The sequence below is a fragment of the Oncorhynchus tshawytscha genome, linkage group LG30 (assembly GCF_018296145.1).
Source record: "Oncorhynchus tshawytscha isolate Ot180627B linkage group LG30, Otsh_v2.0, whole genome shotgun sequence".
NCBI classification, from domain to species: Eukaryota; Metazoa; Chordata; class Actinopteri; order Salmoniformes; family Salmonidae; genus Oncorhynchus; species Oncorhynchus tshawytscha.
The window spans coordinates 38,925,665-38,942,297 of record NC_056458.1 but is presented as its reverse complement, the minus strand read 5'-3'; the positions used below and the strand labels follow the sequence as shown (position 1 = coordinate 38,942,297).

General features: G+C 43.5%; 1 protein-coding gene across 1 annotated transcript in view; it reads left to right on the top strand.

Moving 5' to 3' along the window:
- LOC112228323 (serine/threonine-protein kinase 32A-like) overlaps positions 1 to 15,600 on the top strand; it is an 88,807-nt gene extending 73,207 nt beyond the window's left edge. Inside the window, exons 11-13 of the mRNA XM_042309620.1 lie at positions 744 to 872; positions 11,965 to 12,029; positions 13,131 to 15,600. Of these exons, the coding sequence (XP_042165554.1) occupies positions 744 to 872; positions 11,965 to 12,029; positions 13,131 to 13,248 (312 nt within the window). The 3' untranslated portion in view covers positions 13,249 to 15,600. The remainder of the gene's footprint in view (positions 1 to 743; positions 873 to 11,964; positions 12,030 to 13,130) is intronic.
- The last annotated feature ends 1,033 nt before the right edge of the window (positions 15,601 to 16,633 follow it).

Genomic DNA, 16,633 nt, shown 5'->3' with positions numbered 1-16,633 from the left:
TGAATTCCCTGTAATGGTGTCTGATTATAGAGTGAATTCCCTGTAATGGTGTCTGATTATAGAGTGAATTCCCTGTAATGGTGTCTGATTATAGAATGAATTCCCTGTAATGGTGTCTGATTATAGAGTGAATTCCCTGTAATGGTGTCTGATTATAGAGTGAATTCCCTGTAATGTGTCTGATTATAGAGTGAATTCCCTGTAATGGTGTCAGATTATAGAGTGAATTCCCTGTAATGGTGTCTGATTATAGAGTGAATTCCCTGTAATGGTGTCTGATTATAGAGTGAATTCCCTGTAATGGTGTCTGATTATAGAGTGAATTCCCTGTAATGGTGTCTGATTATAGAATGAATTCCCTGTAATGGTGTCTGATTATAGAGTGAATTCCCTGTAATGGTGTCTGATTATAGAGTGAATTCCCTGTAGTGGTGTCTGATTATAGAGTGAATTCCCTGTAATGGTGTCTGATTATAGAGTGAATTCCCTGTAATGGTGTCTGATTATAGAGTGAATTCCCTGTAATGGTGTCTGATTATAGAGTGAATTCCCTGTAATGGTGTCTGATTATAGAGTGAATTCCCTGTAATGGTGTCTGATTATAGAGTGAATTCCCTGTAATGGTGTCTGATTATAGAGTGAATTCCCTGTGGGGCCAGTCAGGAGAAATGGGGAGGGTCGATGGACTGAATGGACAGCCTCTCTCTGCAGAATAAAAGCTTCATCCTCTGTTCCTCTTCCAGAGGCGGAGGCTCAACTGCGACCCCACCTTTGAGTTGGAGGAGATGATTCTGGAGTCTAAACCGCTGCACAAGAAGAAGAAGAGACTAGCCAGGAAGACCAGAGAGCAGGGTTCTGACGGGTCCCCCCAGGTAAAGCCTCCCCTAACAACAAACACATGCCTCTCAATGGTTCCATCCATTCCACAGGTCACCATCTGTGTGTCCATTTGGCTCGGCGGCAGGTGATAAGTAGCCTTTTAGTTTGACCAGAGTGGGCGTAATGAAAGAAGCACATTTGTCATCCGAGTAAATTACCAACGTGGACGTTCCGTGCATGAGGGAGAAGAAGAATGCAATCACTCTCTTTCTCTATTTTCTTTTTTCTCTTGTTCACTCTCTCACATAAATCAGACATGTCCTCTGGGTGTTTACACAAAGGTTAATTTGATCCCCCAGTAAAAGAAGCCTGATGGTGGGGGTGAAACACACACACACACGCACACACACATGGTTAATAAAAAGAGCTGGAAAGGTTGGCATCAATGATTTCATTAAAGGTGGGCATTCATCAAGCGTCCTCCTCCGTTTATGGGCAGCAGTGCTGCTCTTTACTGGACAGGCCTGGCCGCTGCTAATGATGCCCCTGGTTCTGGTTCACTACAACACTACTGTGTGGATGCTCTATCAGACGTGATAGACAGTCCAACAACCAGTCAGCATGATCTTCTACTCCTGTCCTGTCCCTTCTTCTCCTCTTCTCTCTCCTCTCTCCTTTTTTCTCTCTCCTCCCTCCTTTCTCTCTCCTCCCTCTTCTTGTCTCTCTCTCCCTCCTTTTATTTCTTATTCTTATCCATATTTTTTAAAACTGCATTGTTGGTTAGGGGCTTGTAAGTAAGCCTTTCACTGTAAGGTCTACTACACCTGTTGTATTCCACACATGTGACTAATAACATTTGATTTGATTTGATTTCTCTTTCCTCCCTCCTTTCTCTCTCTTCCCTACTTTCTCTCTCCTCACTCCTCTATTTTCTCTCTCCTCTCTCCTCCCTCCTCTTATCTCTCATCCCTCCTCTTATCTCTCTCCGCTTTATTTCTTCCTTCCTTTCTCTCTACTCCCTCCTTTCTCTCCTCCCTATTTTCTCTCTCCTCCCACCGCTTTTCTCCCTCCTCTCTCTTCCCTCCTCTCTCCTCCCACCTCCTTTCTTCCTTCTCTCTCTTCCCTCCTTTCTCTCTCCTCCCTCCTCCTTTCTCTCTCTCCCTCCTCCTTTCTCTCTCTCCTTCCTCCTTTCTCCCTCCTCTCTTTTCCCTCCCCCTCTCTTCCCTCCTTTCTCTCTCTCCCTCCTCCTTTCTCTCTCCTCCCTCCTCCTTTCTCTCTCTCCTTCCTCCTTTCTCCCTCCTCTCTCTTCCCTCCTTTCTCTCTCTCCCTCCTCCTTTCTCTCTCCCCCTCCTCCTTTCTCCCTCCTCTCTCTTCCCTCCCTCCCCTCTCTTCCCTCCTTTCTCTCTCTCCCTCCTCCTTTCTCTCTCTCCCTCCTCCTTTCTCTCTCTCCCTCCTCTCTCTTCCCTCCCTCCTCTCTCTTCCCTCCTTTCTCTCTCTCCCTCCTTTCTCTCTCTCCCTCCTCCTTTCTCCCTCCTCCCTTTTCCCTCCCCCTCTCTTCCCTCCTTTCTCTCTCTCCCTCCTCCTTTCTCTCTCTCCCTCCTCCTCTCTCCCTCCTCTCTCTTCCCTCCCTCCTCTCTCTTCCCTCCTTTCTCTCTCTCTCTCCCTCCTCCTTTCTCTCTCTCCCTCCTCCTTTCTCTCTCTCCATCCTTTTTCTCTCTCCCTCCGCCTTTCTCTCTCTCCCTCCTTTCTCTCTCTCCCTCCTCCTTTCTCCCTCCTCTCTTTTCCCTCCCCCTCTCTTCCCTCCTTTCTCTCTCTCCCTCCTCCTTTCTCTCTCTCTCCCTCCTCCTTTCTCTTTCTCCCTCCTCCTCTCTCCCTCCTCTCTCTTCCCTCCCTCCTCTCTCCCTCCTCCTTTCTCTCTCTCCCTCCTCCTTTCTCTCTCTCCCTCCTTTTTCTCTCTCCCTCCAACTTTCTCTCTCCTCCCTCCTCCTTTTATCTCTACTCTCTACTCTCCCTTATTTATTCAGTACCCGAGGACTGTCTCTGTTGCCATCCCAGTGTGAGTGAATGAGTTACAACAGCCTTTAATGGGCTTTTAAATGTTGTTTACCCAAGAAGAGGTGCCCATGAATTCACATGAGTGGAGGGACTGTTTTGGCTCAACAGGAGCTACTTAACGCATCACATGTCTAGAGTCGATGTGCAATAATAAGCCAGACCTGGCCCCAAGTTGAGTCATGTTTTATGAAAGCTGACAACTGTTATGGTGAAGCCCAAGTGGATCTCAGCATGGTTCATCTTGCAGTGCTTCAGAAAGACACAATGCAGACTGTTCTTCACTGGGTTCATGGCTTAAAGAGTGTGCTGGACAAATCTTGAAAAATAGAAGCATGACCCTTACGGAAAAACCACATGAATTTCACGTGATCACGTGTTTCACATTTGATCTTGTGGTCACGTGATTTTATGTCACATTAATGTGATAATATTTTACTGTACAAGGCATAATTAATTATATATTAATTTAATTTAAACAATCATGATTCCCTGCAGGTTTTGTCTTGTTCCCGGTTTGTTAAAGGGACGTCCCCAAGAAAGATTTTTAAACGTTGTGCCATGGTCCCCTGGAGGTTTTTGTCTAGTTGCGGTGAAAATATAGTAAATCTAAAACATGTTACTGTATTTTTACAGCTAAATAAAGGTGTTAATGTTAAGGAACAGTATGCTGCTGTATGGTGATACATTTTCAAATCAAATCAAATCCAATTTTATTTGTCACATACACATGGTTAGCAGATGTTAATGCGAGTGTGGCGAAATGCTTGTGCTTCTAGTTTCCGACAGTGCAGTAATAGCCAACGGGTAATCTAACCTAACAATTCCACAACTACTACCTTATACACACAAGTGTAAAGGGATGAAGAATATGTACATAAAGATATATGAATGAGTGATGGTACAGAACGGCATAGGCAAGATGCAGTAGATGGTATCGAGTACAGTATATACATATGAGATGAGTAATGTTGGGTATGTAAACATTATATTAAGTGGCATTGTTTAAAGTGGCTAGTGATACATTTTTACATCAATTCCCATCAATTTCCATTATTAAAGTGGCTGGAGTTGAGTCAGTATGTTGGCAGCAGCCACTCAATGTTAGTGGTGGCTGTTTAACAGTCTGATGGCCTTGAGATAGAAGCTGTTTTTCAGTCTCTTGGTCCCAGCTTTGATGCACCTGTACTGACCTCGCCTTCTGGATGATAGCGGGGTGAACAGGCAGTGGCTCGGGTGGTTGTTGTTCTTGATGATCTTTATGGCCTTCCTGTAGCATCGGGTGGTGTATGTGTCCTGGAGGGCAGGTAGTTTTCCCCCGGTGATGCGTTGTGCAGACCTCTACCCTCTGGAGCAGTTGCAGTTGATTTCTTGGGACTCAACATCACTTGGGCCATGTAAGATGGCGCCGGAGAAGAAGGCAGACGTTTTACGTGCCCCCACCGATTGTGTTTTTTTGTTTGTTTATTTGCGTTGTTTGTAACTTATTTTTTTACTTATTTTGTACATAATTTTGCCGCTACCGTCTCTTAGGACCGAAAATAACTTCTAGACATCAGGACTGCGATTACTCACCACGGACTAGCATCCACACTGAACTAAACATGAGTAGAGCTGCCGCTTTCAAGGTGCGGAACTCTAACCCGGAAGCTTCTAAGAAATCCTGCTATGCAAATAACACTGAAACATGCATGAGAGCACCAGCTTTACCAGAAGACTGTGTGATCACGCTCTCCGCAGCCGATGTGAGTAAGACCTTTAAACAGGTCAACATTTACATGGCCGCCGGGCTAGACGGATAACCAGGAAGTGTACTGTGAGCATGCGCTGACCATCTGGCAAGTGTCTTCACTGACATTTTCAACCTCTCCCTGTCTGAGCCTGTAATACCAACATGTTTTAAGCAGACCACCACAGTGCCTATGACCAAGAACACTAAGGTAACCTGCCTAAATGACGACCGACCCGTAGCACTCACGTCTGTAGCCATGAAGTGCTTTGAAAGACTGGTCATGATTCACATCAACACCATCCTCCCAGAAATCCTAGACCCACTCCAATTTGCATACCGCCCCTACAGATCCACAGATGATGCAATCTCTACTGCACTCCACACTGCCCTTTCCCACCTAGACAAAAGGAACACCTATGTGAGAATGCTATTCATTGACTACAGCTTAGCGTTCAACACTATAGGCCCTCAAAGCTCATCAACAAGCTAACGACCCTGGGACTAAACACCTCCCTCTGCAACTGGATCCTGCATTTCCTGACGGGCCGCCCCCAGGTGGTAAGAGTAGGTAACAACACATCCGCCACGCTTATCCTCAACACAGAGGCCCCTCGGGGGTGCTTGGTCAGTCCCCTCCTGTACTCCCTGTTCACTCATGACTGCACGGCCAGGCATAACTCCAACACCATCATTAAATTTGCCGATGACACAATAGTGGTAGGCCTGATCACCGACAACGATGAGCAAGCCTATATGGAGGAGGTAAGTGATCTGGCTGTGTGGTGCCAGGACAACAACCTCTCCCTCAACATGATCAAGACAAAGGAGATGATTGTGGACTACAGGAAAAGAAGGACTGAGCATGCCCCCATTCTCATCAACGGGGCTGTAATGGAGCAGGTTAAGAGCTTCAAGTTCCTTGGTGTCCACATCACCAACAAACTAACATGGTCCAAGCACACCAAGACAGTCGTGAAGAGGGCACGACAAAACCTATTCCCCCTCAGGAGACTGAAAAGATTTGGCATGGGTCTTCACATCCTCAAAAGGTTCTGCAGCTGCACCATTGAGAGCATCCTGACTGGTTGCATCACTGCCTAGTATGGCAACTGCTCGGCCTCCAACTGCAAAGTGCTATAGAGGGTAATGCAAATGGCCCAGTACATGACTGGGGCCAAGCTTCCTGCCATCCAGGACCTCTATACCAGGCGTTGTCAGAGGAAGGTCCTAAAAATTGTCAAAGACTCCAGCCACCCTAGTCATAGACTGTTCTCTGTGTAGGTGTCCTGGAGGGCAGGTAGTTTGCCCCCGGTGATGCATTGTGCTGACCTCACTACCCTCTGGAGAGCGTTACGGTTGTGGGCAGAGCTACAGGCGGTGATACAGCCCGACAGGATGCTCTCAATTGTGCATCTGTAAAAGTTTGTGAGTGCTTTTGGTGACAAGCCGAATTTCTTCAGCCTCCTGAGGTTGAAGAGGCGCTGCTGCGCCTTCTTCACCACGCTGTCTGTGTGGGTGGACCAATTCAGTTTGTCCGTGATGTGTACGCCGAGGAACTTAAAACTTTCTACCCTCTCCACTACTGTCCTGGCGATGTGGATAGGGGGGGTGCTCCCTCTGTTGTTTCCTGAAGTCCACGATCATCTCCTTTGTTTTGTTGACGTTGAGTGTGAGGTTTTTTTCCTGTCACCACACTCTGAGGGCCCTCTGTTAAAACAGCCACCACTAACATTGAGTGGCTGCTGCCAACATACTGACTCAACTCCAGCCACTTTAATATTGTAAAAATGTATCACTAGCCACTTTAAACTATGCCACTTAATATAATGTTTACATACCCTACATTACTCATCTCATATGTATATACTGTACTCGATACCATCTACTGCATCTTGCCTATGCTGTTCTGTACCATCACTCATTCATATATCTTTATGTACATATTCTTTATCCCTTAACACTTGTGTGTATAAGGTAGTTGTTGTGGAAATGTAAGGTTAGATTATGCGTTGGTTATTACTGCATTGTCGGAACTAGAAGCACAAGCATTTCGCTACACTCTTATTAACATCTGCTAACCATGTGTGTATGTGACAAATAAAATTTGATTTGATTTGGTTTGATATGTTTTGATTTCTAAAGTCCGTATCATTTACAACTAAAGTTGCCAAATAACTCAAATAACTCAAATGATCCCTTTCACCCTCAACATCCTCACTTCGTGTGTGCACTCAGGGCCAGCCTGAGGATGACAGGCGCTGCATGGTCAATCTGATGTCTGCATTGGCTGTGTAGCCTCTGCAGAAGTCAGGGCGTTCATACTTCTTGCGTTTCACGGAGCATTGTGCAACTGTTGAGCAGAGCTGTTGTGAAGGAAGTTGTCAAGGAAGCAAGTCTGTGTTCATACAGGACCTCCCACCCCCACCTACGGTCAACCAATCATGTCAATGTGGAGCTATACAGAGCCCTACGCATTGTTACACCATTTCTAGAGGCACAGAGCTCAGTTTGGCCATTGCGTCACCATTCATACAGCGCCTCCGACCACATTTTCGGATCAAGCATGAATTGGCTCTTAGGCAGATGGACGAGGGCAGGATTTTCTGAGCTAAACTGATCAAGACGCACTGTGAGAAGAAGTGCCCACTTTGTCAAAGGCAGGGACGCAAAATATGAATATTGTCCATTCCCAGTGCACCTCTCCAGTGTTCTGTTGGAGAGACGGTTCGCTGCAGCGCTCCACCAACATCCCGTAAAAAATATCATCTAACATAAACATGTGCTGACATGTTAACAAACATCATATTCTAAAACCAGTACAGGTCAAATGAAAGTGGACAATATGGAATGGACAGTCAGGCTACTCTGTCCAGGAGTTTCATCCCCGTGGTCTAAATGGTCATGATCAGTGTTTTCAAGTTTGTATCCGTACATTTCTTACGAGCTAAAGTTAATCGTAGAAAAAAATGCAATACTTCTGTCGTTCCCATTGTGTCAACACATTGCAAATAGTCACAGGATAACTCCTGATAAAGTTGGATAGCTGATATTCAGAGCTTAAGCACTGATCAAGTATAACTAGGAATAAAGTATATTGTCTGCTAAATGAACAAGCCTGGCCAGATAAAATACAGTTTTCCAACTCATATCCTAATGTTTCTTTAGACCTGCCTAAAATAAGCAATGTATTTATTGTGATGGTGTGTAATTAAATAGATTTATTATACTTTTTAAATGTAGACGTTCCAAAGGCCTGCATCAACGTCTTTCAGGTTTGTGGAGGCCTGGAGATGCTAAATGTGTTTATGTTAATTACCGTGTCAATTACTGTGAGACCGGCAGTATTTTGCATGACAAACACTGCCTGACAAAATTTCATGACCGCCACAGTACTACCCAGAATCAAGTAAATAATTGTCCAATTATCACCACCGATGTAACATCACTGTAAATCTAGCAGTGCACAAGGACACTTGACATAGACAAGAAGATTCATTCACACCAACGGAATGTCTCCATAGTTTTGACGTCTAATAACTTTCTAACAATACTGTTCACCATCTTGGAAATGAAACCTCAAGCAGTAGGCCTCCCAGTTCCATTTTGTCAACCATACTAAAAACATGGTGAGCGGCAGGTAACAGAAAGAATTCCAGAGCCAACTAGGTGAAAAGCACTTAACCCTAATTGATCCTGTGAAAGTCGCTCTGGATAAGAGCATCTGCTAAATGACTAAAATGTCAAATGTAAAAATACTCCCTCCATAAATGATTTTTAACAGGAAGTGCACTTCACTGAATGTACTGTATTTTTAAACCAAACCAGTGAAGCATTCATTTTTCCCATACCTTTCTAAAATGGGAAAACAGCCTTGTGTGTGTGTGTATGTTAGTTTATGAGGGGCCACATGTTGAGTGGAGGGAGGACATACACTTCTCCTGTCTAAAGTTCGGAGAGATAGAGACAGAAAGAGAGAGACAGAGAGAGAGACAGAGAGAGAGAGACAGAGAGAGACACAGACAGAGACACAGAGAGAGACAGAGAGAGACAGAGAGAGACAGAGAGAGACAGAGAGAGACAGAGAGAGACAGAGAGAGACAGAGAGAGACAGAGAGAGACAGAGAGAGACAGAGAGAGACAGAGAGAGGGGATGTGCATAATGTGTACCCATTTCTTAAGCAGTGCAGATCAATATTGTATGAAAGGCAGGCGGGGCTGCCCTAATGTCTGGCCCAGTCTGCTGTTGGCTCATTAACTCAGTCTCTCTCCCTCTCTCTCTCTCTCTCTCTCTCTATCTCACTCCCTCTCTGTGCTCCTCTCCCCTTCCTCTCCTCTCTATTTCTTCCTCCCCATATTCTGTTCTCCTTTTTCTGCCTCTGCCTCATCCTCTTAACTTCTGTCTCCCTCCCTCTCTCTCTCTTCCCTCCCGCCCTCCCTCTCTCTTTCCCTTCTGAATCCTGGCTGCTGTTGAAACCATAATGAACAGTATAATTAGCTGAATTAAATCACAGACGATGTAGTGAGGAATTGGACTCGTGTTTTCTTGGGGACAGCATAAATAGGCCCATCTTTCCATCCTCCATCCTCCCAACCTAGCTACACTCTATGATCATGTCACTTTAACTGCTGTCACTTCCCTTCTCTTCACCCTCAATTAACCCGATCAGAATAGTTGTCAGTTCTGATCAACACTTTGATATTGATGTGTTGAAGTATTCAGTGGTACTGTAGTTTTTGTCTGGTTCTATAAGTAAGAGAGAATCCCGGATGGGAACCCACAGCACAGAAGTCGAATAGTTATTATACACAATGATGTTACTGATTGCTGTCTTGAGCCTATCGCTGTACAATTGAAATATACAATGACTTTAATTGTGTCTCTACCAGCCTGGCAATCAGCCAACAGAAAAGTCCCTCTAGGTTTCATTTTGTAAAGTGTTAAATGACACTTTTTATCAAACAGCAGGGCATAATTAACTTCTGAACTCCCATTTAACAGCAGAAAGGGAGAGATTTACCCACAGGTTAAGTGATATTGTTATTCACAGACTGTCCTTCGCAAGCTATACCTTTGGCTCTTACAGTCTCTCTCTGGGCGCACTGGTCGTTTCCAGCACCGTGCTGTTCTGCCTGGCTACCTTGTTGGCTCCCCAAGGGATCCTTGTTCTCCAGGTGGAGAGCTCACCCCATCACACCCCTGTCTGGCTGACTGGCTGACTGGATGTCTGTCTGTCTGCCTGTTTGCATGTCTGTTTAGAAGTCTGCCTGCCTGTCTGTCTGTCTGCATGTCTGTCTGCCTGTATGTCTGACTGGATTTCTGTCTGTCTGCCTGTCTGTCTGTATGTCTGTCTGCCTGTATGTCTGACTAGATGTCTGTCTGCCTGTCTATCTGTATATCTGTATATCTCTCTGTCTGCCTGCTTGTATGTCTGTCTGCCTGTCTGTCTGCATGTCTGTATGTCTGTCTGTCTGCATGTCTGTCTGTCTATCTGTCTGTCAGCATGTCTGTCTGTCTGTCTGTCTGTCTGACTGGATGTCTGTCTATCTGTCTGTCTGTCAGCCTGTCTGGCTGTATGTCTGTATGTCTGTCTGCCTGTCTATCTGTATGTCTGTCTGCCTGTCTGTTCCCATGATTGGGTGGGGGAGGTGGTGCTTAGCATCTGTACAGGAGAGTAAGCAGTAAAGGAACACACACTGAGATCAAATCACATTTTATTTGTCACGTTTCCTAAACAACATGTGTGGACTAACAGTGAAATGCTTACGTCCCCTTCCCAACAACGCAGAGAGAAACAAAATAGAGAAATAATAGAAAAGTAATAATAAATAAGCAATGAGTAACAATAACTTGGCTATACACAGAGAGTTTATAGAGACATACCCCAAGAGACTTGCAGCTGTAATTGCTGCAAAAGGTGGCTCTTCAAGGTATTGACTTTGAGGGGGTGAATAGTTATGCACGCTCAAGTTTTCTGTTTTTTTTGTCTTACTTCTTGTTTGTATCACAATAAAAAATATTTTGCATCTTCAAAGTGGTAGGGATGTTGTGTAGATCAAATGATACAAACCCCCCAAAAAAACAATTTTAATTCCAGGTTGTAAGGCAACAAAATAGGAAAAATGCCAAGGGGTGAATGCTTTCGCAAGCTACTGTACCCATCTCTGTCTGTCTGTATGTCTCTCTGTCTTTTACTATCTCTCTCTATCCATCTCCCTCTGTCTCTCTTCCCTCTCTCTGTCTGTCCATCTCACTCTGTGTCTCTCTCTATACCTGGTTCTAAGATGCATCCTTTGTCCTGATCTTGTCCACATTTTTATTGTGCCCACATTTCCAAACAGGTGTAGATGATTAAAAGACACAATGTGTTCTGATTGAGTTCAGATCTTCCTGACCACCTTCGTAGGTAGTCAGGCACTCATTGTGTCTGGATATCTTACAAATGTAGACGGATCTGGACAGTGAAACCATTTAAATCGTCATTGTCCTGCCTTCTAAAATCATTGACACGTGGCACCATTGACTTATAGCGTCAATATCGGTCTTAAAATAAATCAGAATTATTTTGACAGAATAGCTGTCAAATAAATTGCTTACAGGGAGTGACAGGGAAATGTGGTCACAATGCAGAAACAGTGGGCGGATAAGAGACACATTTTGATACCATGTGTAAACATATTCCTGACAATGTGGGCACAATGTATAAACAAGGCTTCTGTGTGAATGTCACCCCATCTCTCTCTCTCTCTCTCTCTCCGTGCTCCACTTCTCTTGTTGGCTGTCTGCCAGGGACTGGCGCCCCACTGTGAAAGCACCTGTACTAGCTCTCCAGGCTGATTGCCAGGCCTGTACAGGGGGTCAAGAAACTTACGGTGGGAGTCGTCTAAGGTCCAATCTGGCCCAAGCAGTCTGCCTAACACCAACCCAGTGCCCAGAGAGGGCGAGAACCTGTCATAACACCGGCAAGGCTGCCAGGATAGGTTGTCACGGAGATGTTGTTGTTCTCACGTGATTAACATCACTAAATGTGTGACACTGTTTCAGTGTAGGGCAAGTGGGCCTCTGAGAGAGATACTGGCTGTCCTTTAAAATGAGCAAAACTTCATTAATCTTTCTACAGTGCTTGTTTTCCCCCTTCTTGTCCCAAGTATCAACAACCATTATCTGGGTCATAGGATAATCTTTACTGTCTTAAAAAGATTCTGTGTGTGTGTGTGTGTGTGTGTGTGTGTGTGTGTGTGTGTGTGTGTGTGTGTGTGTGTGTGTGTGTGTGTGTGTGTGTGTGTGTGTGTGTGTGTGTGTGTGTGTGTGTGTGTGTGTGTGTGTGTGTGTTCTTAAACCTGTAAACCTTTTAATTTCCCAGAACGGTCAGCTCCAACAGCGCCTGGACAATGTGGAGAGGGACTTCCTCATCTTCAACAGAGAAAGGTCGGACACTCAATTTCTAATGAGAGAACTCATTGTATGTCCTAACAGAGATATACACTGTATAGTCTACTGAGAACACTCACTATGTACACTCCCGTTCAAAAGTTTGGGGTCACTTAGAAATGTCCTAGTTTTTGATAGAAAAGCACATATTTTGTCCATTAAAATAACATCAAATTGACCAGAAATACAGTGTAGACATTGTTAATGTTGTAAATGACTATTGTAGCTGGAAACAGCAGATTTTTAATGGAATATCTACATAGGCGTACACAGGCCCAAGTCCTACAGAGATATATAGTCTACTGAGAACAATCATGATATGTCCTACAGAGATATATAGTCTACTGAGAACAATCATGATATGTCCTACATAGATATATAGTCTACTGAGAACAATCATGATATGTCCTACAGAGATATAGAGTCTACTGAGAACAATCATGATATGTCCTACATAGATATAGAGTCTACTGAGAACAATCATGATATGTCCTACATATATATAGAGTCTACTGAGAACAATCATGATATGTCCTACATAGATATATAGTCTACTGAGACCAATCATGATATGTCCTACATAGATATAGAGTCTACTGAGAACAATCATGATATGTCCTACATAGATATATAGTCTACTGAGACCAATCATGATATGTCCTACATAGATATATAGTCTACTGAGACCAATCATGATATGTTCTACATAGATATATGTGTGTTCTTAAACCTGGTGGCCTACATTAACACCAAAATGTGGCACCTGCTGTCGCCCCCGATTTATGTTAAAAAATCGTGCAGATTTGATGTCCTATACTTATTAGTTTCAATGTGGGTTGCCAAAGAACTGTTACATCCTTCTAATAAAATCGGCAGAGCAGTTAGGCCTAAATTAAATGGCTGAAGGCAAAGTATTGGCCACAGTCAACATGACATATTTACAGCAACGGTTGCGATAATGAATCCTGTATGTGTCCCCTACTGCTGAGTAACTCCTTGAATGTATGTAACATGATAGAATTTGATGAAAACCCTTTTTAATTTACATATCAATACCAGATAGCAAAACATCTAGCTTTTGTGGGTTTCACCTGATAGGTCAAAGAAGGCTGTAGTGGGAACAGAAGCAACAGGCCTCACCACGACAGAGAAGAACAAGGCTATTGAAGATGGACAGAACAACAACGTGGACCCGGCAGCCTACATATCAGGATAGTGGACTACGGCTTTAGCCCGAAGTCGCTACGTGTATCTGGCCGCAGCTTGTAGATCAACACCCAATCTCCCACTCTCCCTCTGCCGCCGGCCGGTGTAGGCACTCAGATTGACCTTTAACCCTGACACATTCCCCAACAGCCAGCCACTATACCCAGACTGCTGGAGGTCACATAGACTACTACTCTACAGAGTGAGTGGCACCTGACCTAGAGCAGACAGACAGACCCTGGCTCGTTCTTCTTTTCCTAGCCCAGGGATGTGGCCTCTCAGTGGTCACCCCTTCTTACACTCTGCCCTACCCTGACTTGGTCTGACTTGGCCTGATGCACCATGATCCCCTGGAGCTCCCCTCCCTCCACCAAGTCAGCCAGGCCCAGAAAAGCAGAGACAGACAGGATACAGCCACCATGCCTGCTAAGCTGAGGCTAGGCTCAGGCCAGGAAGAAAATGAAGCCTGATGTTGACAAATAGGGTACTATGTCTGCAGTACATGAAAACAGAGAAAGGGGGTGTAAGTTGCCTCACAAAAAATGAATAATAATTAGAGATGAGATATACTGCCTTTGTTTTCAAGACACCAACCACAGATTCCTCTTGGAATACAAAGGGAACCACTGACTTCAGCAGAGGCAGAGTTTACTTAATGAGTCTCTGTGATGACGTTAGGCATCACTTGTGCCTCTCAAGCAAACCAAGATGACGGGTACTTGACATGGACATTTGGGATATAAATATTTATAGATAAATAGATATTTATTGTCTGTTCCGCACAGAAAATAGCTTTGCACACGCTTCTCCATTAATCGTAGAGGTCAAAGTGTAGTGTCTGAATTCTCTTCTGTTTAATATAGGGGTGCCGTATAGCTACTACTGTATATGACACCTGATTGGTTTCCCCATGCAGACAATGATAATCATATATGTAGTCTAATTGAAGTCACCATCCTGTTGTTCAATATGTGCTTGGAAAATAGCTTTGCCAGTCTTTTGACCCTTTCTGCAATACAATTACATATTATCCAAGGCTTTCCCTGTCCCAGGTTATCAGATCTCCTATTGGCACCTTTATAACAACCATTATTGGTACAGATATTCTAATTATTGTAGGTTTTGATAAATGTATGTCATTCAAGGGCCCAATGAAAGCAGAGTTGTAAAATGAGTACTCTTATTTGGTTTTTCATTTGTTGTCACTGTGTGGACTATTACCTGTAAATGTGGTCAAGCAGCGATTATAAAAGTTGTGCCTTAATGTAATACTTTTCTTTGGGACCCCGACCTTATTATTTTATTAAATACACAAAATGAGCAGTTAGGTAACATCTGGGAATTCAAAAGGAATAGTTCACCAGTGTGTTTTTTTTTGCTATTGAAAAGTAGCACAGTAATAAAGTGCTTTAGGGGTTACCTAACTAACTGCTTGTTTGTTTGTTTTTGTTTGAATAAATAGCCAGATAAGAACTGTGGCCTTGTGTGGATTTAGCAACCGTTGGAGGCATTGTTTAAAAAGACTGAAAAACATCATTGTAAAAGAGAAAAAAAAGTTGCATTCATCTCCTCCTGGGCAGACTGCCTTGGGTCATACCACAGCACTTCCCAATCCTATTACCTGGAGCTGTGCAACTCTATATGGAGTATAGTGGTTATAGTGGGTATGGATCTCTATATGGAGTATAGTGGTTATAGTGGGTATGGATCTCTATATGGAGTATAGTGGTTATAGTGGGTATGGATCTCTATATGGAGTATAGTGGTTATAGTGGGTATGAATCTCTATATGGAGTATAGTGGTTATGGTGGGTATGGATCTCTATATGGAGTATAGTGGTTATAGTGGGTATGGATCTCTATATGGAGTATAGTGGTTATAGTGGGTATGAATCTCTATATGGAGTATAGTGGTTATGGTGGGTATGGATCTCTATATGGAGTATAGTGGTTATGGTGGGTATGGATCTCTATATGGAGTATAGTGGTTATAGTGGGTATGAATCTCTATATGGAGTATAGTGGTTATGGTGGGTATGGATCTCTATATGGAGTATAGTGGTTATGGTGGGTATGAATCTCTATATGGAGTATAGTGGTTATGGTGGGTATGGATCTCTATATGGAGTATAGTGGTTATGGTGGGTCTGTACCTCTAAATGGAGTATAGTGGTTATGGTGGGTATGAATCTCTATATGGAGTATAGTGGTTATGGTGGGTATGGATCTCTATATGGAGTATAGTGGTTATAGTGGGTATGAATCTCTATATGGAGTATAGTGGTTATAGTGGGTATGGATCTCTATATGGAGTATAGTGGTTATAGTGGGTATGAATCTCTATATGGAGTATAGTGGTTATGGTGGGTATAGCCTAGTGGTTGAGTGGACTAATAACCGGAAGGTTGCAAGTATGTACAAATCGTTCTGCCACTGAACAGGCAGTTAACCCACTGTTCCTAGGCCGTCATTGAAAATAAGAATTTGTTCTTTAACTGGCTTGCCTAGTTAAATAAAGGTTAAATAATATAAATAAAATGTGGAGTATAGTGGTTATGATGGGTATGAATCTCTATATGGAGTATAGTGGTTATGGTGGGTCTGGATCTCTAAATGGAGTATAGTGGTTATAGTGGGTCTGGATCTCTATATGGAGTATAGTGGTTATGGTGGGTATGAATCTCTATATGGAGTATAGTGGTTATGGTGGGTATGGATCTCTAAATGGAGTATAGTGGTTATGGTGGGTCTGGATCTCTATATGGAGTATAGTGGTTATGGTGGGTCTGGATCTCTAAATGGAGTATAGTGGTTATGGTGGGTATGGATCTCTATATGGAGTATAGTGGTTATAGTGGGTATGGATCTCTATATGGAGTATAGTGGTTATAGTGGGTATGGATCTCTATATGGAGTATAGTGGTTATAGTGGGTATGGATCTCTATATGGAGTATAGTGGTTATGGTGGGTATGAATCTCTATATGGAGTATAGTGGTTATGGTGGGTATGGATCTCTATATGGAGTATAGTGGTTATAGTGGGTATGGATCTCTATATGGAGTATAGTGGTTATAGTGGGTATGGATCTCTATATGGAGTATAGTGGTTATAGTGGGTATGGATCTCTATATGGAGTATAGTGGTTATGGTGGGTATGAATCTCTATATGGAGTATAGTGGTTATGGTGGGTATGTACCTCTATATGGAGTATAGTGGTTATAGTGGGTATGGATCTCTATATGGAGTATAGTGGTTATAGTGGGTATGGATCTCTATATGGAGTATAGTGGTTATGGTGGGTATGAATCTCTATATGGAGTATAGTGGTTATGGTGGGTATGAATCTCTATATGGAGTATAGTGGTTATAGTGGGTATGGATCTCTATATGGA